The sequence below is a fragment of the Carettochelys insculpta genome, chromosome 7 (genome assembly GCF_033958435.1).
Source record: "Carettochelys insculpta isolate YL-2023 chromosome 7, ASM3395843v1, whole genome shotgun sequence".
NCBI lineage: Eukaryota > Metazoa > Chordata > Testudines > Carettochelyidae > Carettochelys > Carettochelys insculpta.
In genome coordinates this window covers 20,666,347-20,690,336 of record NC_134143.1, presented here as the reverse complement: position 1 = coordinate 20,690,336, position 23,990 = coordinate 20,666,347, and the positions used below count along the sequence as shown (strand labels likewise).

Below are 23,990 nucleotides of genomic sequence, written 5' to 3'. Positions count from 1 at the left end.
TTTTAGAACCCAGAAGTGGAGTTCTAAGTGGAGCAATGAATATAGCAGGACCTCTTGGTAACAGTGACCATGATATAATTAGATTTAATCTACCTGTGGTGGGAAAAACACTACAGATGCCCAATACTGCGGAATTTAATTTCAGAAAGGAGGACTTAAAAATGTAGAAGTCAGTTAAACAGAAATTAAAAGGCATAGTGCCAAAAGTGAAATCCCTGCAAACGTCATGAAAACTTTTTAAAGATATTATAATACAGGCTCAATTTAAAAGTATATCCAAAAATAAAAAAAAAGCCATCATTAAAGAACAAGAAAGAGTGCCCATGGCTAAACAATAAAGTAAAGTAAAAGAAACAGTGAGAGACAAAAGGGCATTGTTTAAAAAGCAGAAGTTAAATTCTAGTGAGGAAAATAGAAAGGAGCACAACCCATGTCAATTAACGTGTAAAAATATAATTAGGGAGGTGAAAAAGGAAGTTGAAGAACAACTAGCCAAAGATTCAAAAAGTAATAGAAATTTTTTAATTACATCAGAAGCCGATAACCTGCTAAACTGCCAGTGAGATCACTGTACAATCAAGATGTCAAAGGAGCACTCCAGGATATTCAGGCTGAGGGTGTGAGGGTGATTTCCAAACCTGAGCCACACTATTTAGGTGGCAAATCTGAGGAATTGTCCCAAATTTATAAACTAAACAGTAATAAGTGACCAGGATCAGATGGTATTCACCCAAGAGTTCTGAAGGAACTCAAATGTGAAAATGCAGAATTGCTAACTGTGGCTTGTAATCTATCCTTTAAATCAGCCTCTGTACCAAATTACTGGAGGATAGCTCGTGTGATGTAAATTTTTTAAAATGACTCCAGGGCCATGTCTACGTGAGTGGCTTTTCTCAGCAACACTGTGCTTTTACTAGAAAAAAAAAACATGGAGTGTCTACATGGCAACTGTGCTTTGTCAACAGTTTGTCCACAAAACCTGCCACATCCACGGGCAGCTTTTTCTCTCTTCCTGTGCGGGTAGAATGCCTCTTTCAACAGTGTTCTGTCAAAAAAAAACAAAACAGCTATGTAGATGCTCCAGGGCTCTTTTGTCAAGAGACAGGGCTTCCAGTTCACTGGGCAGTCCTGTTTGCAGAGCTTCCGGTCAGCCATTCTGTCGAGAGAGGGACAGGTAGTCTGGTTGCTCTCTGTCGACAGAGCAGGTTGCTCTTTCGATCTGCTTTTATGTGTACATGCTGTCTGTCAACAGGAGTTTTGCTGGGAAATCCCTTATGACAGTGACTCCTGTCAACAGAGGCTTCTTGTGTGGATGTGGTTCAGAGGTGATCTTGGCAATTACAGGCAAGTAACTAATTTCAGCCCCCAGGCAAACTGGTTGAAACCATAGAATGGAACATAATTGTCTGACATAGGTGAAGATAATACGTTCATTGCAGAATCCTTTTTCAGTAGGTGCTTTATTATCCTAATACATTTTCCACCAGCCTGTTGGATTGGGGATAATAAGGTCTGGCAGTGATATGTCAAACCCATTCTTTGCTACAAATTGCATAAAGTCATGCGCACTAAACTGTGGCCCATTTTCTGACATTGTGGTGTCACACTATCTCTAGCAAAAATAGATTTGGCATGCAGCTTACTTGTTTAACTGTGGTATCTTCTAGTGAGGCTGTAATTATAATTCTCTAGGACAGGTACATAGTTTATTTCCCCTGACAGCATAAACAAATCTATGCATTCTTTGCTCCAATGCCCTTTTGTCAAATGCCCTAAAGTCTGGAAGGTGTGTTTGCAACCACCAAATGTCTCTCAAGATTTTATTCTCTTCACAGATTATATATCTGTAGCTGAAAAAAAAGTTCTCTCTATCCTGGAGAGAGAGAGAAACTCTCAACAGAGTACAGACTAGAGCTGAAAGAACCCATCTACCCTAAAATTCATGCCTCTAGGAAAGTTTGCCTGACCTTAAGGCAGGGGCTAAGCAAAATCTGGGCAGGCCTATTGCTTTGGGAATATTAGCGCGAGTGTAAACAAATGAACACAATAAACACATTGGTTATAACAAGAAAAAACCTGGAATCTTCCACTTGAATTATAGACCTAAAAGAATGGAAAACATATGTAAAAAAGGGACCATGTTCCATTACCTAGAGTGAAAATTTTGGGAGAAAGATGCTATGTCAAATATTTTTCTTTGCTTGAGATGTCAGCAGGGACTGACAAACACCCCCTGGTCATACCATTTATTGCACACAGATCACTCAAGCTGCCCCTACACTAGCAAGTTCTTTTGAAAGATTTGTCAAAAGAAGGGGGCTCTTCCAAAACACCCCATGGGGCATCCACACACAAAAATTGTTGTTTAGAAAGTAAATTGAAAGAATGTGGCGCTCCTTTCAAAATCTCTCTGCTTTTCCCCTTTCAGGAACAGCGCTCCTTTACGAAAGCTGCGTTCAAAAGAAAATGTGCGTAGACACCCCACAGGGCTTTTCTTTCAAAAGAACAGGATTATTTTCTCTATGCTATTGTTATATTTAATGTTTATTATTTTTTGAAAAATCTCAAGTATCTGTAACCTAACAAACAAACAAGTGGCTGCTTGAGATTTTTCAAAAAATAATAAACATTAAATATAACAATAGCATAGAGAAAATAATGCTTCGAGTGCTTCTGAAAAATAACTGATTTTGCAAGCCTTGTGATCCAAACCATCACTTACAGTTACTAGTGAGACAGACTTACCCACAATCACGACACTGTAAAATGCCTACTTAATAGTTAGCCCACAGATGACATTTACGTTATGTCTAAATTCTTATTTCTTTGATTTCTCTATTCACTATTCTAAAGCAATTGCTAGGGATATTTCATTCTGAGGAAGGACTAAAAATTAATTTTATGGTAAAAATATTCAATAGTAAAATCATTAGTAAAGTTTCTTTGTTAGGAATAATGTCCACTGCTCTTACTATAATTTATCCATTAACATTCAGTAATGTATCAGTTTTTGCTGCAGGGAATTCATTTATTCATTCATGGAGGGCTGAATTGATTATGCATCTGAAGGGAGATGCAAAAGCAACTCATCTGTGATAAGGAGAGTTATAGGTGAGGAGAGTTGGCAAAGTGTGGGTCTGAGGGGATGGCCCTTCTTCGAAGCATTATCCCCCACTTTGACCTTGCAAAGGCTTCTGGGATAAAGACCCTCTGTGCAGCAAATTATATGGGTTCCCTCACCACATAACTAAGGCTACATCTACACTAGGCAAAGTAAGTTGACCACAGATACACAGTTCTAGCTACAGCAATTGTGTAGCTAGAATCGATGTACTTATGCTCGGCTAACTTTGCCATCTCTACTGGGGAAGATTGATGGGAGTTTCTCCCATTGACCTCCCTTACTCCTCACATCTCACAAGGAACACAGTGGTTGATGGTGACCTCTCAGAGGTCAGTTTCATGTCCATACTAGACACATGAAATCGAACCCCAGACTGAGCGGGTCGGTCTTCTGAGGTAGTGTAGATTTAATCTAATTCCCCACCTCAGAAGGAGGGTTTGATGGCAGGTGGCTTCTGGGGGAGCTGAGCAGAACTGAGAGTCAGGGAAGGCCTTGTATATGTGTAGAGGCTCAGGGTCATCTTTTCCAATCTCTCAACCCCCAAGAAGATCTGGAAGATATGTGAGTTTTGCGGTAAAGATTCCTAGCAGTTCTTCAGGACAAATCCTTCTGCATCACATATTCAGGCAGAAAATCTTCAACCCAATCTATTAAAAAATATTACTGATGTACTTAAAGTTAGAACGCACCTAGCCCTTACAGAAGCATAAGCGGGCATAAGGATTCAGTGCTTCCTTGCAAGGGTGGGTAAAGGACGGGACATCAGTCTCCCCAGTACTCAGGGAAGAATGCAGGGTTAAGACCAGACACTTCCCCAAGGAGCAGCTAGACAGCAAGTAGGCAGAGCCAAAAGTACTCCCTCCTAAGAAAGTAGTGAAAGGACAAACTGTATTGGCCATGCTCTCTAATCTACAGGAGAGTGAACAAAACCAAAGGAAATCTTTTTTCTGAAGGTTTTTTCTTTTCTGATCTTAGCTCTGAGTAGAGAAGACAGAAGATAACAGGAAATAAATGAGTGGTAGAAAGAAATGGTCCTTCAGGAGCGGTGGAACCCAGCAACGCTGAGTATTGTGTCTGAAAACAAAGAATCCTAATCTCATTTACATCAGTTTCCACAACATTAACACCATTGGGTGAAATCCTTGCTCTACTGAAGACAAGGGAAAATTCCCACTAACTTTGTGGGGGCCAAGATTTTACTGGAATTATTCCTGATTTATGCCAGTGTAATTCAGTTCAGAATGAGTCCTATTACATTTATATTGCAGGACACAAAGACTTTAATATGACTTTCGTTAGGTAAGCCTAACTTCAGTACCAGGCAAATTGGGTGAACGGACATTAAAGAATAGAGTTGTCAGACAAATCAATGAATATAATAGGTTGGGGAAGAGTCAGCATGGTGTTTGTAAATGGAAATCATGCCTCACCAATGCATTAGAATGATCTGAGAGTGTAAACAAACATAAGGACAAGGGTGATCCAGTTGATACAATATACTTTGACTTTCAGAAAACCTTTTGCAAAGTCCCTTACCAATGGTTCTTACACATAGTATGCAGTCTTAAAATGGTTAGTCTTTTAGGAATGTGGGAGCACAGGGACAAACACCTGGAAAATGTATGTATTTAAAATTTTATTGACGTTTTAGCCATTGTAAAATTCTTAGATTTACAAGATTGATCATACTGGCAAAATCAATTAACCATTAAACAGTTGGTTCGTTTTTTAAAAAGAAAAGAAATATCAATAAAACGTTTCCCCATATTTTTGTATATTCTCAGTGGCTCAGATTTCTGCAGTACTAGGAATCCTTTTTGAATATGCAGTAAGTCACTACAGGAAAGGGAGCTACTGGTAATGTCAATTAAAATAGTATTCATATTGTTACTGACAAACTCACAAATAGACAATGTTGTTCCACACAACAATCACTGGTTTTCTGTTGGAATCCAGGATCGGTCCTGCTTGCTGAGGGAAGAAATGCTCCGTCTGTGTGATTCCAGGAAGCAATAAGCACCTACATGAAAATAACTCAAGTCCCCATCCTTAATCCCCTGCCTATCCTTTTTTATCTGATGGATTCAGAGAGGGCTGGAAGATCATTGTGCGAATGAAATGGAAAGAGAGTTAACAAGATGTGACCAGTCTCTGGACAAAACAATAGAGGAAAACCTTCACTTTATCTAGTATCTGGGAGTCATCCTCATGTGCAGGTAACAATGTGGATCACTGTGGGCTTGGTCTGCTGCCTAGTGTTTGGAAGACTGCCTTCAACTCACTGCACTTGCCCTTCCCAATGTAGCTGCACCTTCCATAGTCTCAATGAAGGAACAAAAGCAAGGTATGTTGGTTCTCCTTGTTTTTAATCCAGAAGGTTTTGTGTTCACCTTTGTGAAGATGCATGGGAAAGAAAAACTGGCTTGTGCGATGGCTATTTGTATGTATGTTATTTTCGCCAATCACTTTGTACCACAGCTTTATGTGCAGAAGGATTAGCTTCTGAGCCCACTGTAATCTGATTTCAGAGAAAGCATTTGGAGATCTTCTCTGCTAGGATATAAGCAATATAATTAACATCACTCTAGTGGGGAAAGATGAATAAAATGGAAAATACCAGACTTTGTATGTTTAGAAAATGTCTGTAAGTTCTAGTCCACCTTGTTGTCCTTTAAAAGAGTTTATCAGGTTTGCTTAGTAGAGTGCTTTCAAAAATGCATGGACTACTGCCCTCGACTGCATTTACTTAAGAATCCTTTAACCAAAGGGGATTTTCTTGAGAAGGAAATGATCCCTAAATTAGAAGAAAACTCAAAGGTAGATTCCATATATTAAATATAAAATCTGCAAATTGTTTATGTCAGTTCCACAGAATCTATTTTTGGAATCCTGCATAGTTAAGATATTAGTAGAGGACCACTTTCTTTAAATATAGCAATTAAGCAACAATTTGACTTATTAGGAAACAGGGCAAGCTTTTATACAATAAATTCACAAGACGAAAAAGGGGGAGAGGAAACAGATCTTTTTTCTTTGTAAAACACATTTCTTCTAGACAGGCATTCAACAAAGAAATTAAAACCTGCCACCTAGATTCTGAATATCAGTAAAATGGACTCTTTTCCTTATCACTGTTCAGGTGCAATTGAAGTAGCACCAGTAGCTTTCCATGTTAGAAATATAGAGGTAACACAAATCATCTGTAGTTCCTGAGAAGCAATGCAACACAATTAATCAGTGCTATCCCAAAGAGGCCACAGTAGAATTACCTTCCAGTGACTGGGAAATACTATAGTATTTTGTGGTAACTACGTTAAAAAGGTTGCTGTCTACCATTCCTAACAGTGAATAACTGAAATTTTTGTACATTATGATGCAGTGGAAAATCAGCAAATTTCCTTAGTAGAAGGGGTTTGTCCTATAGAATAACAGTTTTGTGCCCAATAATATCATCTGGAAATATCATAAGTAGCGTAATAACAGATAGGTTGCCATGTTAGTCTGTACTCCAACAAAACAAAGCAGCAGAAGTGTAGCACGTTAAAGACTAACAAAATGATTTATTCAGTGATGAGCTTTCGTGGGACAGACCCACTTCATCAGATCAATTCAATTTAATTTCCAACACAGACTGACATTTATAAGTACAAAGGACCAAAAAATAATTGCAATTAAAACTGACAAATCAAATAGGATTGAAGGAAGGGGGCGAGAGGTGTGTGCGCATTGCTGCACGATTACAGCTTCTCATGTTATAGAACTTTCTGTGCCATTCACAGAAAAGAAATGCACTGTGTACTCCGTCTCATTTTCTTCTTTTTGTTTTTAGTTTCTCCCCGAGTCCCCAAGCCCCAGTGAAAGAGGTTAGGCTGAACCTTCTTTCAGAGGCTGTCTAAGTCTTGTTCACTCCCCGTTGTTTGAGAGTCATGTGAAGCATTTCTTTTGTCAACCTCTTGGAATTGTGTTTGCATCTTTCTCTTCCATCACAGATGGAATGCCACGGTAGGTATACTGAATGAAAGTAACTGTACTGTATACCTATCACGAGTGAACAATTTTATCTGGAAGCTTCAAAACATTCAACTCTGGGAAACCTCACTTAGCAAGAACAGTTTAACTATGTTATTTAGTTATACCTATAGTACAGGAATAAGCACTTTTAGCTAAAATGATCTAGTTCATAATATTCCATTTATTTTCCAGCCTCAATCATTAGGAGATGGTACCTTAGACTATATGACATTTCTTTCATAATGCCTCTTCTAGCACGTGAGGTAGAACATGGGTATCGGGTTCTGCTGCTTTGTATAAAGTAAACTTTGATTCATGTTAAGAATTGACCTTTTCCCTCCTTCCTCTTCTTGTTAGGCAAATTGATGTCCATTTTGTAATGTATTTTCTAAGATACTTCTCTCGGTCCCTTCCTCTCTGCTATCTATAATTTCACACATTTACAAAGCCAAAGTCAAATGTTGCTTGTATGAGGCCCAAGTAAATGAGGAGTAAGGACATAAGACATGGCCTTTAGAAATTATTAGAAACGGAAAAGATCAATTAGGTCATATAGTTCACTCTTGCTTCAGTACAGGATTTTTCCCAACAGTATAATTTCCAATGCTTTGACTTATCTGCTTACAAATGCTTGAAGTGAAGTGCCTTCTACCACTATTTAACAGTTCAACAGATTTCACTGTAGTTTAGATTTCAAAGAAGGGTTTTATTGGCTTATTTGACTTAACGTAATGAACGGGAAATTTCACAGTTTTTATTATTATATGTCCATACAGTGTTATATTCATTTAGACGTAAGAAAGGGCCCAAAGAGCCAAAGGTGTTGCAATGATTCTGAAACCATCCAACACTGAATAGCTGTAAACAGGCATTGAGGTTTGGTAAACAGAGACCTCAGCCTGCTTAGGATCCCACAACATTCATACCAAAGGTTACAAATTTATTGTTTTGAAACATACACAAAGAAAAGACTGAAAATGAGATAAAGAACACAGAACCTGAAAAGGGTTATGTAAAACAGGCTTAATCAAAACATAAGTCCCTTTCTGGAGACAGTGAATATCAGTTAAAATCTGTTATTTGGTTAAGCAATAATTCTCGATAGGGAAAAAAAGGATCATACTCTTGTTCAGTCCTGAACTGGGGATGATAGTCACTTTCTGATATCAGACAAAATGCAGAAGGGAGAGATGAAAGAGGATAGCAAATATTAAGAAAATACAGCATTTGTCAATAGTCTCATGATACAGGACAGTTGGTCATTCACAGATGGACACTTCGGGCTGATAGATTAGCCCTAACAGGTGGAGGTGGCAGAGATGGAAAAAGTACCCAAAAAATTACTTCTGTAGAAGTGCAGCTGCTTTCTCTTCTGGATACTTGAGAACAATCTAGATGAAGCGTGTGTGTGTGTGTGTTTGTTTCAAGTAGTTTTCCAGAGGGACACCAGTAACTTGTTCTTAAGTACAGTCCCGTCAAAGCAGCTGCACTTTTGCTGCAGTAACTTTTTGGGTAGTGTTTCCACTTGCATGTTCTGGACCCTAGCTTACTTCCTCTGTCCGGCACATCATCAGGTTGGTCTGCTCAAGTCCTTGTCTTTCACTGGTCCTTCTCAGAGTGAGCAGGGATGGATAGGTCATCTCACGTTACTGTGTGCAGTATAGTTGTCCAAGTCAGAGGAAAAAGCTGAGAGAGAGAGAGAGAGAAAGAGAGAGAGAGAGAGGAGGACGATGAATGGGTGACAGAAGGGAGCACATGACAAGTAGCAAAATGTCACAGATATCAGATTGGGGTCCTTGCTGGTGCTGCAATGATGCCTGGGTGTCCCACCTGGAGTATCAAGGTCTGGTGTCATGGCAACAATTCATCCATTGCAGTCATGGTGGTGGTAAAAAGCTTTCCCTTTTCTGCTTCTAGGTCTCTTTTATAATGGCCCAAAAGGCAATGGGTGGAATAATCCACCCTGTCTTTATTTTGTCAATAATTAGGCCTAATTTTCAACACACACATCTTGGTTGATTGGTATCCAGTTCTATCTGTTCTTATTTACCAAGCATGATTTTAACACAATCCTTGAATTATATCAATAGGTTTATTTGGACTAATTCAGTCTTTTTGTTTCTTTTTGACACCTTTTCCCATTGATTGTCATAGGTCACTGTGACACTTTGTGAATTTTTACTCACTTTTCACAGTTGAGCACATGAGGGAAATAATTTTAGGCGCAGTTATCATAACACCTCTGACACCTGCCAGAAAGAAGCTTGTTAATATTTGACTCTGTCCAAATCTCTGGTTGCGGAACTGGTAAACTGTTTTAACATGTACTGATGTACTCTCTAGTACAGGAATGTTGTGGTCATAATTTCCAGAAATTCAATTAAAAATATCAGTAAAAAAGACTCCATGGATGTGTCTAGATTATACCAATTTGTCGAGAGAAGTTTTTGTCAGAAGATATCTTTTGACAAAACTTCTATCAACAGATAGTGGCCAAATTGCCAAGCAGATCACTATGTTGATAGAGAGTGGCTGGACTGCCAGGACTCTCTTTTGACAAAATGGCCGACCGGAAGCATGGCAGACAGGCTACCTGGTGTCCTGGAAGCCCTGTCTATCAACAGAGGACCTCCTGGAATGTCCAAACTGGCTTTCTGTTGACAGACCTCAACTAACAGAGGTTTTATTCCTCACGGAGAGGGGGATAAGACTTTCGACAAAAGTGCTGCTTTCTGTTGATTTACTGTCAACAGAATGCCTTGGGAATCTGGATGCTCTGCAGGTTTTGTGGACAAAACGCTAGTTTTGTCGACAAACCCCTCTAGGGTAGACATAACCCATAAGTTAGATTCATACCTAATATAAATCAGAGCAACTCACTGACTTCATTTACACAAAGATTAAATGTGATCCTGTGCACCTAATTGCTTTGTTTTTTCTCATATATATGATTCAGCTATGTACATAATGGTTGGTAAGAAAATGATCTAAAGAAGGTATTAAAAAGAGAAAAGTAGGTGGAAATTGCAATTTAGAATAAAGTAAAAAAATTTAAACTATAGGAAAGTTATTTCATATTTTTTTCAATCAGAACTGTGCTGTGCAATGATCCAGAGATGACACTCACCCCTGTGAACATCCCTGTAGATACATTTAAACTTCGAATAGAGAAGACAGCCATCCGGAGAGTACCAGGAGAAGCTTTCCATTCTCTTCGTCACCTGGAATACCTCTGGATGCCCTACAATTCTTTGGCTAGCCTCAGCATGATTACTTTTAGGGGTCTGCGCCGGTTACAGGAATTGAGACTGGATGGGAATGACTTAATCTTGTTTCCATGGGAAGTTCTTGCAGACATGCCCCAGCTTAGGCTGCTGGATTTACACAATAATGAACTCACCTCAGTACCAGCAGGAGCTGCACGTTACATCAAGAACATTACCTATCTGGATCTTTCTAGCAATAAACTGATGACTCTCCCTCAAGATCTTATTTCAGCTTGGGCCAGCCTCCAGACAGTTCCTTACTTCCCCAATGACAACTCCAAGATCATCTTAGGTAAGAGAATTAAAAAAAATATGTTAAATTAGAATGCACTGAGATGAATATCAAACATGCATCATACAATAATAATACCTTCATATTACTCTTTCACTCTAGAAAGAAAGTATCAATGGTAATACACTTTTGTTCCTATAGTCTGCATGCAGGCCGAGATATTCCCTGGTGAAAGTAAGGATAGCTACAGTTCTTCATACGCTATCTCTATACCATCAGAGGCCTCTAGAGTGGCATTTTTGATAGGTGGTTTTGCATCATAAAATCAAGTTACAGATGACTGTCTTTGAGCCACCTCAGTTGCAGTAAGGCAGAACAAAGTTCAGTGGCTTGGCGTTGAATCTTTTATCATTTATGCAAGGATCATTTATTCACATTCATCTGAGGGTAACATAAGGTTGTTGTCAACTGCTGATCGTTTGGTAGAATACATAAACTAAATTGGTGGCCTCTAGTTAATGTCAATCAATTCCAACCATATCCTCAATTAGTATATACAGAGGGAGTGACACTGACTTCAGCTTAGACCTGAGGATGTGACTCTTTCTATCTATATCACACATAACCACCACATGCTTGGCATCAGTTAATACTCTTACTGACAACCTCACTGGGGAGGATAGGAGTTACACTTTTACACCCAGGGATGGAGAAGCAGCATACAATGCTACCAACCTTCTGCGGATAAATGGGGAGCTTCTTTCTTAGCTCTAAGGTTGCACTTATAATAAATTCACACATTTGTAGAAGAAAGCCTCAAGTCTGGTCAGTTTTTAGTATCTTTCATTAATGTTTGGTTAGCTAGTAAAAAAAATTGGTGCGTCCTCTGGTCGTTTTGCATAGTTCTGTGTAAGTTCTTAAGAAAACAAAAGATATGCTTGTGATATATTGCAAGGTCCCGTCCTTTTCATGGTATAGAATATTGGCAGTAACAATATATTGCATAGATCTGTTCACTATATGTATTATTACAGTATATAATCAAAGAGGATTTTTGTACTGTTACTTTGGCCAGCACAAGATCACCTTGCACCATCATCTGTATTGTTTGCTTGGGCAAGGATCTGAAGAAATCTGTACAGAAAAATGTGTATGGAGATCATGGGGTAGGTCCATACTACTGGCTGAAACTTTCTAATCCAACACTCTGTCATCTGGCAACATCTGGGATCCAGCATGATTTAATTAGCTGGAAGACCACTTATCAAGGGTGTGGCCAAATTTTCTATAGTCTCTAAAGTTTGTTTATAGCCACCAGTCCTGTCTCTCAATGTTCTGTGCTGTTACTTAGCTCTAATTTACCCCTAAAAGTCTTCTAAGAGCCCACTTAGCAGTGGAAATGTTGGTAATCTGCTACATAATATTGATCTTTCGTAGTTTGGCAAATTCTCTCATTTGTCATCAGTCAGGTCCTGAGGGTGCCAGTCTAGAGAGGTTCAACCCCTATAATTCATAGACCAATCAATGATTCTAACTCTTAAACCTCACTCCAGATTTCCCATCTGTGCACTTACACAGGCATTGTAGTGCCTAGAGATTGGGGCGCACAGCTGCACCTTCTGTTTCCTTCCTGACCCTGGCTTTCTGATGGAAAGCATAAAAACCTGTAAATAGCAAGGATTCAGTCAGTCCCATTAGTTCTGTAAAGTACATCATTATGAATTCTCTTCAAAGCCTTTGGTTTTAGGTAGTTGTAATAAAAATATTTTTAGATACAGTTTAGTGCTTTCTTGATATTCATGTCTTCTATTGTCGGCTTTGTGATGTGCTTTTATATAAGTACTTGGGTGAAGTATCAAAAGTAGAGTAGGAGCTTAAGGAGTAGTTTGTGAAAGCCTGGATGATAATGAATTGCTGCATTTAGCTCATGTGTCACACAGATACATAAATGCTCTGTGGAGCAAAGAATCTGTATCATCTTCCAGAGCAAACCCGCAGAGGAGACAGGAGGGGCTAGCCGATGGGCAACAGTGAAGGCCTTAGTAGTGTGGAGCTTAAGAGAGGAGACTGTGTGGTTAGGGGGGAAGGGGGAGGGGAGAGAAAGTCTGCATAACTAGTCATGTCTTTTTTTGAAAATAGAAATATAGTAGAATTTGTTGTTTGTGATCAAATTAGTGTTAATGACTGTTAATTTGTGTGTACCTTTATTGCAAAAACAGAAATAAACTCACATGAGCCTTGAGTACTGAGGTGAAAAAGGAAGTATTGTCCAGAGAGCTAACAAATGGCTGAACTGGAAATGTAGACCAGGAGAACATTTATTTTATGGTCACTTCTTATTTTTACTCCCAGAGACAGATTTTATTACTTCTTAGTTGTAAAATCTCTGCCAAAGGCAAGAAATAGAAAGGCCCATGAGCGAAGAAGGTGTTCCTGGTTATAGCTGACCTATTGCAGGTATTACAATACTGAGGAGATGGGAAAAGTGGAGGAACAATTTTATAAGATGCTCACCTAGCCATCTCTGAACTCTCATGTCTATTTTGGGTGTTAACACTGTCCTTACTCCCATTGTCTCAGGCTAGATCTACACTAGAAAGTCGATTTCTGGCTCGCAGTTCTATCTAAGCCATTAGTGTAGCTAGAATCAACGTATCAGGATTGACTTTCTTACCCTGTGCAGATTGGAAATCTACAGGCTTGTACCGACATCCCTTACTCCACGAGTATGGGAGTGTGGAGTACCAGGGTTGATGGCTGAGCCCAGAGAGATTGATTTTGCCACGTCTTAACACGCATCAAAATCAAACTCCAGAAGATCGACTGTGGTGTGGTTGATTGGCTGGTAATTATAGATTCACCCTCAGAGGGATAGCCATGTGAGTCTGTATCTGTAAGAAAAATGAGGACTCTTGTAATACCTTAAAGACCAACAGATTTATTTGTGCTTAAGCTTTGGTGGGTCAAAACCACTTCAGCAGATGCCTCTGACGATGTGGTGCTTGCCCATGAAAGCTTATGCCCAAATAAATCCATTCACCTTTTAGGTGCCACAGGATTCCTTGCTGTTCTTATTCTCACTGACTTCAAGGCAAGACCTAATCTCGGCAGCTGCTCGGGCCCCTTTTGCCTGTTGACCCCTGTGGAGGCTGTCTTGCGAGTCTCATAGGCCTTTGGAGCAGTGCTTCCCAACACTCAGAGATGAGTGCAGGGCTGCTGGAGAAATTTGTATAGAGGGATTGCTGAGAGCCATTAAACCAGACTGTAAGCCCTCTATATTACGCAAACTGTATCAAGCCGGGGATGCTGCAGCACCCCCAGTTCCGCTTGTGCCAGCACTGATGGATGAGTGCTGTGCATATGAGCAAAGAGAGGGGATGCGAAAGTTCCTCATTTCCATTCATACTGAACCAAACCTACTCATCCACCAGCCACAAAGGAGGCCTCTACTGCAGCCCTCCCTCCCATTCAAAAATCTTCCCTCATTTCCAAAGCAGTAGCTCACATGATCAGTAATCCATAACGTGGTCACAGACTCAAATCAGGGCCTAAATTGCACAGGCTTGTGGGGCATGCTAGCTTGTGGGACATACTTTTTTGCCATTGTTTGGGTTGTGAACTAAAGAAGTTGAAAACCAGTGCTCTGCACCACCCTGATTTTATATACATCTGTCAAGGCAAAGGTCCCAGTCTCATCAGGCTCTAGCCTCTTCATCTGGATGTTTTTTCTGGTCTAATTTACTTCCTGAAGGGGAGCTCTAAAAGGGAAACTGTTCTCAGTGGTGTCAGGTGGCAGAACAAGGAGTAATGGTCTGAAGTTGAAGAGGGAGAGGTGTAGGTTAGATATTACAAAAAAAATACTTCACCAGGTGGGTGAAGCATTGGAATGAGTTGCCTAGAGAAGTGATGGATTATCCATCCGTTGAAGTTTTTAAGTCCCTGCTGGACAAGGTCCTGGCTGGGATGACTTAGTGGGGGTTGATCCTGCTTGAAGCAGGGGGCTGGACTAGATGACCTCCTGAGGTCCCTTCCAGCCCTGTGATTCTGTGATTCTATAATTATTTTATATTATTTTATATTTTATATTGTTATTCCCTACAGTTGTACTGTATTGTTTTCCAGACAGGCCTGGCTGAACTCAACATAGTATTCTGGATGATGACCTACCATTGATTTTCTCAGTAGCACTATAGTATCTTCATTCCATTCCTTTTGCATTCTGGCATTTTGCTTGCTTTTTTGGCCATTGGTGCACACTGAACATGGGTTTTAGATCATTTTTTTCATTAGTCCTTTATCTGAGTAGATAAATAGATGGCCTTCTTACATGCTATAGGAATCAAGGATTATGTACACACATAGGAGGCATCTGTAGGCCGGGACCAAAAGCTGAGGGGCAAGTACTTGAGAAAAACCTTTTAAAGAACAAAGCTATGACCATATTTAAAACCATACCACAGGCTGTCCATGTGAGCCATACTGCAGAGTATGGATTGCCTAGAAAAACACACTGAAAAAATATCTCCAGGCACATTGGTCAGAAAAATGATAGCCAAACTGATCTAACAACTGATTTAATTGTAGTGTAGACTGGGCAATTGTGTATCTTTCAGATATTGATATGTTTACCAGAAGGTGCACAGTGCTAGTGAACAGTGAGGATAAATAGAATGACCATGCACCAAGAGCTTAAATTTAGGAAAGGACTGTGAATCAGAAATTTCAGTTAACTATTCTGTGAATATTCCAGTTCATTCAGTAATATTTCCTTACTTTTGCTAGAGTATTTCTAAGCGTTTATGACAGTAAATTAACTTTCTAGAACATTTACAGACAGAAAATGCACATGGGGTATCAGTGGAGACAAAATAAATCTGTTTAGACATATTATTGAATGTTTGTGGACTCTATATTGGCCCAGTCCTGCTCCCCAGCCATCCAGCCACCCATCCCATTCAGGGTCACTGGGTCAGGGAAAGGGAGCAGTTGCCCTGGGTCCTGGCAATTTAAAAGGGTGCTGCATGAGCCACTGTCACTGCTACCATGGCAGCATTGGCAGCCAGAGCACTGGGCCCCTTTAAATTTCCACCAGAGCCCCACACAATGTGGGCTGGGTGTTGCTGTGGGCTGGCCAAGCCTAGCCCTGCCCCCTCTGCACAAGGTCTCACTCCTTTAAGAGGGCCCAGAGCCAAGACCTTCCACATTGCCCAGGGACCAGATAAGTCTTTTGGCAGCCCTGATCCCCTTTGTTTTAAAGTATTTAGCTTAAAATGTGTAAAAAATGTCCCACCACTAAGGCATGCCCCTTTAAAAACACCTGCACCGAATAAGAGAGATCTCATTTCTCCTTCAACAGAATGTTTTTAAAATTTCTGTGACATGTTAGTTGCTCATGATCTGAACTGCATTCATAGATCTTTCATTCACTGGGAACCTGGGTATTTCTCCCATGTTGTGTCTAAATTAGACCTGCAGTGATTGTCCTATGGTCAGCTGTGTCAGAATCCACCCCATCATCTAAACCTTTACTTTAGGCAATGAATTTTTGTCTGTGATCCAGTGTTTAAACTCCTGCTTAAGTCAATTCTAATTCAAGACTACACTTCAGCATGCCCTTATCTTAGGACTTGTTTTTAAGTCTCATCAACTTTAAAGTTAAGTATGTGCTTACATACTCTTCTGAATTAGGGATGCTTTCTTGAATTGAAGCTTTAAACATCTCCAAGTCATTTTTCTAACATTACCATTTTTGAGTGATGAAATACGTTTAATTCCAGAGCAAACAAAATCAAACAACTTTATTTTGAAGACAATTCAGGTAATTAAGTGACAAGAATGTATGTGTCTGTCACTTTCTTTGCCAACCCCAAGCATTTAAAAACAAAGTAATGAAGAATTAAGGACATGAAACTATGTTATCTACATGATAAACAAACAAATCATTCTTTCCAGGGATAAAGAAATGCATAATTTATTTCAATACAAGAATTTTAACTCTGACTCATGGATATGCATTATTTTTATTGTGATGTTGATATCTATATTTCCTTGTGGGATATTGTTAAAATCAAATCATGCAGAATAGTTTTTTGGCATAATATGATTTTTTGGGTAGGCAGAGGGACATGAATCAAAATTAGATACCTTGTGAAACAGGATAAGGATTAAAATTGAAGTTATTTAATCTCACTGAATTGAATCAAATTTTTCAGAAAATGTGTGAATTACCTACGAGACTGATAATCTAAAAAGGTGAAAGCATGAACAGCTTTCTTTTGTGACATAAAAGGAGTTGTAATCAATCATACAATGGGATGTTGGAAGCAATCAGTATGGAATCATTGTCACCAATGTATAGCAAAGCTCAAACACCTGCATTAGAACCCTTCCCCTCCAGCTCTAAAAACAAAGATCTTTATTAACTGATCCCCAGGAAGGGGTCTCCGTAATTTTAAAGGAGCTATATGTTCTTTTTAAGCTACAACCAGTCCCCACCACACCTCGACTTTTTTTAAGTATTGCGCCTGCTTCCACAAAAGTAAAGGTCAAAAACTTCTCAGTCACATCATTTGAAATGTCTGAGAAAGGCCTCTCTCCCAAACTATTTAAAAGGAAAATTCCAGCAACTGCTTGGTTTCTTATCCCCTATTTTCTTCAAATACAGGTGGCATGCAAGTTTCCGAAGAACTATAATTATGTGCAGTTTGAAGGTGAGGTACTCAAATAGTCAGCTTTGTGCTAGAGGGCAATAAAGAAATTTAAAGTCAAAATTTCAAAACAGAACAACTCAAAACCAACAGGACAAACGCTCTTCCAACTTCACGCAAACATTCCCCCTTTGCTTTCTCAATAAATATGGCGATTTTCAGGACTTTTATTTCCAAGCCAAAGATACAAAAGCTGACTGCAATATTAAATAAGGGTAGTCTATTTTCTCCTCCTAACAATCTGTTTTGTTTGTTTGATAATCATGCTTTGCACCACCATAGTACTGTTTCATCCATGTGTTAAAGCACTTAATAAAACATTGTTAGCTCCATGTTACCAATGGGGACAGTACCATTCAGAGTGGTCCTAGCCATATGGTGAGGATTAAGGCGATGTCGATAGTTACTGGAAGATTGACTGTAAACAAATCCTTCTTCTGGGGTTTGACTTAGTGCGCCTAGTGGAGACATGCCAAGTTGAACTATCAGGGCTCTGCAGCTGTCATGAGGAGTAAGGGAGATTGATGGGAGAGTTTGTCCCGTCAACCTCCTGCTGTGGGGACTGCCAGAAATATTGATCTACGATATGTTGATTTCAGCAACGCAGTTTTCATAGCTGGAATTGTGTATCTTAAATCGACTTTTTGGCCTAAGACTCTGGACTCCAAGTCTATATTCCATAGGCAGGACCACAAATGCCTCTCACTGGCAGCAGACTATAAGCTAGCCCTCCTATGTTCATTAAAAATACAAAATGATAAGTAGAAATGGAAATGTTGGTGACAAAGTGTCTAACAACAGTCGTTATCTCTGACAGGTTTTCAGGACAATCCTTGGGCGTGTGACTGCAGTCTGTATGAAATGGTCCATTTTCTAAACTTCCAGTCTCCTAACATAGCAATTATAGAGCCAAGACTGAAATGCTTCAGCCCCCGGAGTCTTGCTGGAGTCTTCTTCAGCCAAGTCGAGCTAAGAAAATGTCAAAGTCCTGTTGTACATACATCTGTGGCTAAAGTAAAGACCATGCTGGGCAGCACTGTGTTACTGCGGTGTGGTACTACTGGGGTGCCCATTCCTGAACTCAGCTGGAGACGTGCTGATGGTAATCAACTCAATGGCACAGGTGGGTTCTGGCTGTTTATTTCCCACAGAATGAATGGTAAGCAGGCTATTGTTTTCTGCACACCCTGGAGCAAGTATCAGCTTCAGCTTTTCCAGATAAATAAAACTGCTGTATATGACTCATGCTGAGTAAGAAAATAGGAGGCTAACAAGGGGAGAATGTTAACATGTAACTCTCTCACTACAACAGTGGTTCCCAACCTTTTCATGTGTGGACACTCAATCACCCCCCCAAACCATTTGCAGACACCCACTCACATTCCAAACCGTTCATGGACCCCCGTGAAAGCCAATTCTAGCCACTATATACAAGTCATTAAATGAAAAGGAAATCACAGCATAGAGTTTCAGACAGCAATTAATAACATCACTGGAAGGTGTTTAATTTAAAAATAATAATTGATTGTAACTTTGTAATTTATTTAAAAATTATTTTCTATGATCATTTTTATTTATCTTTTCTGTTTTTCATCGACACTCTGCAAGTCTTTCATCAACCCCCAGGGGTCCTCAGGCCCCAGGTTGGGAACCACTGCACTACAATATTTATGTGATTTTTTTCCTGGAGATTTGTTCTTACCACTAACCTACACTTCAGTGTGACTATCTTAATGTTTATATAACTGTCTTGTGAAGCATGTTAGTTTTTTGTTGTCCCACAACAAATGCACTGCAGCAGTGGATTTCAGGCTCTTCACTGCAAAGTACTTTTAGGTGGTTTATGCACCTTTTCGCATCCCCAGGGATGTGCACCTAGAATCAGAGGTACTTAAACATTAATTTTAGTTGCATATTAAACTGTCTTCCTAAAAATACTAATCTGTGGGCATTCCTGGGCTCCACTGTGTGCTCTCATGTGTCTGAACAGATGTCAGAACAGTTAATAAACCTAAACATAAAATTGGCTACGTCTACACATGAAGCCTGCATCGAAGTAGCTTATTTCGATGTAGCGACATCGAAATAGCCTATTTCGATGAATAATGTCTACACGTCCTCCAGGGCTGGCAACGTCGACGTTCAACATCGATGTTGTGCAGCACCACATCGAAATAGGCGCTGCGAAGGAACGTCTACACGCCAAAGTAGCACACATCGAAATAAGGGTGCCAGGCACAGCTGCAGACAGGGTGACAGGGCGGACTCAACAGCAAGCCACTCCCTTAAAGGGCCCCTCCCAGACACAGTTGCACTAAACAACACAAGATCCACAGAGCCGACAACTGGTTGCAGACCCTGTGCATGCAGCATGGATCCCCAGCTGCAGCAGCAGCAGCCAGAAGCCCTGGGCTAAGGGCTGCTGCACATGGTGACCATAGAGCCCCGCAGGGGCTGGAGAGAGAGCGTCTCTCAACCTCTCAGCTGATGGCCACCATGGCGGACCCCGCTATTTCGATGTTGCGGGACGCGGATCGGCTACACGTGCCCTATTTCGATGTTCAACTTCGAAGTAGGGCGCTATTCTCATCCCCTCATGGGGTTAGCGGCTTCGACGTCTCGCTGCCTAACGTTGATGTTAACATTGAAATAGCGCCCAACACGTGTAGCCGTGACAAGCGCTATTTCGAAGTTAGTGCCGCTACTTCGAAGTAGCGTGCACGTGTAGACACGGCTAAAGATACAAAAGCAGTAAAGTAGCACTTTAAAGACTAACAGAATAATTTATTAGGTGACGAGCTTTCATGGGACAGACCCACTTCTTCAGACCATAGCCATACCAGTACAAATTCAATATTTAAGGCATAGAGAACCAAATGCCTTAACTATTGAGTCTGTTCTGATACAGCTATGGTCTGAAGAAGTGGGTCTGTCCCACAAAAGCTCACATAATCATTTTGTTAGTCTTTAAAGTGCTACTTTACTGCTTTTTTGTTTTGATAGTATATAGACTAGCACGGCTTTCTGTCTGTTACTAATAACCATAAAGATGTTTCTTTGATGTCAGTTCAATCAAGATCAAATGTGCAGGTGACAGGGAGACTGGAGGAATATAAAATCACCGGTAAGATAATGGAACAAATACTAAGAGGAGAAAAGAAGTCATGACAATTCCCAAAGGATATTGAAAGCATAAGCAATAAGCAAGATTGTGAAGTATATAATACAGTGTCTCATTGAGGCTCACTCCCAAAATTAAAATGACTCAAATGTTTTCATTTATCAGAGAATTTTTTCAGTTTTCCATTACAAAATGGACAGAGATGATCACATTTCAACATCTCCTGTAAAAAAAAAAAAAAATCCCCTCCCCAAATATATTTTGAGTTGATTGAAAAACTTCATTTTGATTTTGACTTCTACAGAAAAAAGATAGCATTTTAAAAACATTTGAAACAAAAAATCCTTTCAAAATGGAAAATTGATTTTTTTCCATTTCCAAAAAGGTCATAATGCTTGCCCCTCATGTATTGTAAAAACACAGTGGCACTGAAATGAGCAAGTTTCTGCAAACGTTTCACTTCTGATGAATTGCCATTTTCTAATGGAAAAACATTCCAGTGGAAAAATTCAGAATGCTTCTCCCCTTAAAATGGGGACTCTTGGGCTACATCTCCAGTAAAGTGACTTCTCAAAAGAAGTTCCTCTGGAAGATCTCTTCTGAAAAAGCTTCTTTTGAAGGAGTGCGTCCACACACAAAAAAGCGGATCAAAAAAATCGATCTGCTCTTTCAATAGAGTCCACCCAGCCCCCCACTCTTTTGCAAGAATGAGCCAGCGATCAAAAAGTCTGGTGCCTTTTGAAAAAAGGGCCCACGGAGAATCCACAAACTCTTTCTTTTGAGAGCAGCTTTTGAAGGAAGCTGCTCTCTGTGATTCAGGGCTGGAGGAGGGCTTCTGGAAGAAGAGCTGTACTCTTTCAATTTTGGATTGAAAGAGCGCGTTTTTGTGTGTAAACGCTCCATGAGCTCTTTTGAAAAAGGGCTGGACTTTCCAAAAGAACTTGTTAGTGTAGATGCAGCCTCAAATATAGTCATTTTTCCCTTTGCATGCCCCATGTCATGGTAAACTTTTCTTTCACAAGAAGGGTTGGACCTAAAGAGAACAAGGGATGTTGGTGTGCACAGATCTTTCAGAACCTGGAAATGAAGACTGAATTTCCAGACCCTTTCAAGTCATAGGGGGTTTTGTTATTTTTTATTTTTGTTATTCATGTCAGTGGGGCACATTTCTCCCTCAAGGTGCAAATTCAGAAAGTTAATTGTGGTTCCCTGAATGGTATTTGCTCATTGGACCAGCCTGTTAGATGCATTTCTTATAAGAGCTAAGCAGAATGTATAGATTTATGTTGTGTGCCCTTAAAGTGTTATGGGATTTCTTCAGTGCCACGGGATGAGGGAAATGGATATCTATATTTCACAGCTATAGAACCAGTTGCAATAGAAATCCTTTTTTGTGAACTCCACAAGCCATTACTCTGTTCTGCATGACATGGTGCAAGGGCTACTAATGATAATGCCTGCATTTCATGCACTACATTCTTCCTACATTAAAAGCAAACAAAAACTGCCTCCCTGCAAAATAAAGAACGCATTGTAGAAAGCAAACTCTAGTTATAGGCAAGATTGATATATTCTCTGACACTTTAAACATGGCTTTACACCCTTTCATTGAAGGGTTGTCTGAAAAAATTCCCTCACAGTGAGGGAGTTTCTCCATGAACACTATAATATGACAGCTTAAAATATTAACTTTTCTGAAAGAATGAAAAGAAAAACTGCTTTCATTCTAGCTGGAAAAGTGATGTAGAATGGTCACAAGAAGACTGAGAAGAGTTTTCTGTTGAACCTCCCTAGTCAATCAACAGTTAAACTGTAAAGTGCAAAAGGCTTCAATTTTCTAATTGTTTGGTTAGACTGAGTTTTCATTAGCAAGATTCCTTCTCCAAAAGGCTGGATCTTAAAATGATTAGATTTTTGCATGGTGCTCTGTGTGTAACATGGTACATATTCATGTCAAATCTACAGCAAACAGCATATTATTTCTCAGACATTTGTCTCTTGTTTGTTCATTGTAGGACCTACCATTTATATGTCTTGAAAGACTATCTCCTCTTGAGCAGTGATTTTTCTTTCAGGTGAATCATCAGTGTATCAGGTCTTCCAAATACAACAATCTTCACTCTCATTCCTGCAGATGCTTGCAGTGCTCTGTATACATACTTTTTAAATATGGGAAAATCCTTCCTGTTTTGTTTTCCAATTGTAGCTTTGCCCTGAAGAAAAAATTCCATCATATTTTTGGAAGAGGGTGTATGGATGAACTACCTCAACTAGTCTATTTTAATTTCATAATATTTTGGTTAACAAAATTGATCATTCTGACATGTATAATAGCAAGTTTGCTGACTCCTTTTTAATATTTTACATTATATCTGTGTTTGATTTTTTCTTTTTCAGTTCACCAGGAAATTTCGAGTGACGGAATGAGCTGGTCCATTCTAGGCTTGCCTGTAGTCTCTTATCTGGATTCTGGAGAGTACATTTGTAAAGCAAAGAACTTCCTAGGGGCTACAGAGGCTTTCATATCCCTCATTATCACTGATTCTGAAGGCACCGATGACCCTAATTCTAACTCTAAAGGAGTATGGAATAGGAAGGTGAGCGGGATGGAAGCAGCTGCTTACAATGATAAATTGGTGGCTAGGTACATTATCACAACCTCAACTTCACCTACTCTAGGTGCCAGACCAGTCCATCTTAACACTGAAGAGAATCTAGGGTTCCAGAATGAGGCACGGAATATGGTTAAGGACCAGAATAACAATCCAGGAAACCTTCTCTCAAGTTTACCCACTGGTCAACAGGAGTCAGAACGTATAGTGAGGTCTGTCAGAGTGATAGGAGACACAGACCAAAGCGTCTCATTGGCCTGGAAAGCTCCCCAGGCAAAGAACACAACCATATTCAGCATCCTTTATGCCATTTTTGGAGAAAGGGACATGCGCAGAATCAGTGTGGAGCCAGGAAAGACGAAGATCACCATTGATGGGCTGATGCCAAAAACCAAATACATAGTGTGTGTCTGTGTGAAAGGGCTGATCCCCAGGAAGGAACAATGCATCATATTTTCCACAGATGAAGTTGCCAGTGCTGGTGGAACTCAAAAACTCATTAATGTGGTGGTGATCAGTGTGGCCTGTGTCATTGCTGTTCCTCTGACCCTAGTCGTCTGCTGTGGGGCGTTGAAAAGGCGCTGCAGAAAATGCTTCATGCGGAAACCCAAGGAAGTTCAGGAGTCCTATGTCACATTTGAGAGCCTATCTCCAGGGGCAAAAACTAAAGGAGCAGAAGGAGAATACTTAACTAGGCACACCCTGGATGAGTCTAACAGGTTGCTGTCTGCACGATCTAGTGTGGACTCAGAAGCAGTACCAAAGACAGAGGGGCAACCCAATGAGTACTTTTGCTGATAGTACTAGGCTAATTGTTGGCATGTTAGACACACGTGCATATGACTCTTTACCCTGCAGGACATAACACCAGCATATACTGTTGCAGGTCAGTATGTCAGTAGTAATGTATCCCAACA

The 23,990-nt window shown here is 40.0% G+C and overlaps 1 protein-coding gene across 1 annotated transcript; it reads left to right on the top strand.

Moving 5' to 3' along the window:
* Positions 1-5,346: 5,346 nt before the first annotated feature.
* On the top strand, positions 5,347-23,871 carry LRIT1 (leucine rich repeat, Ig-like and transmembrane domains 1). The gene is made up of 4 exons (XM_074999725.1): positions 5,347-5,468; positions 10,227-10,693; positions 18,158-18,463; positions 22,859-23,871. The coding sequence occupies exons 1-4, from the start codon at positions 5,347-5,349 to the stop codon at positions 23,869-23,871; spliced, it is 1,908 nt and encodes a 635-aa protein (XP_074855826.1).
* Positions 23,872-23,990: the final 119 nt, after the last annotated feature.

Bases quoted from the DNA above. Each gene is read 5' to 3' on its own strand.
- LRIT1 (XM_074999725.1), top strand. From the start codon at position 5,347: ATGTGGATCACTGTGGGCTTGGTCTGCTGCCTAGTGTTTGGAAGACTG. The intron at 5,469-10,226 runs GTATGTTGGTTC...TTTTTCAATCAG, and splicing joins AATGAAGGAACAAAAGCAAG to AACTGTGCTGTGCAATGATC. The intron at 10,694-18,157 runs GTAAGAGAATTA...TATCTCTGACAG, and splicing joins CAACTCCAAGATCATCTTAG to GTTTTCAGGACAATCCTTGG.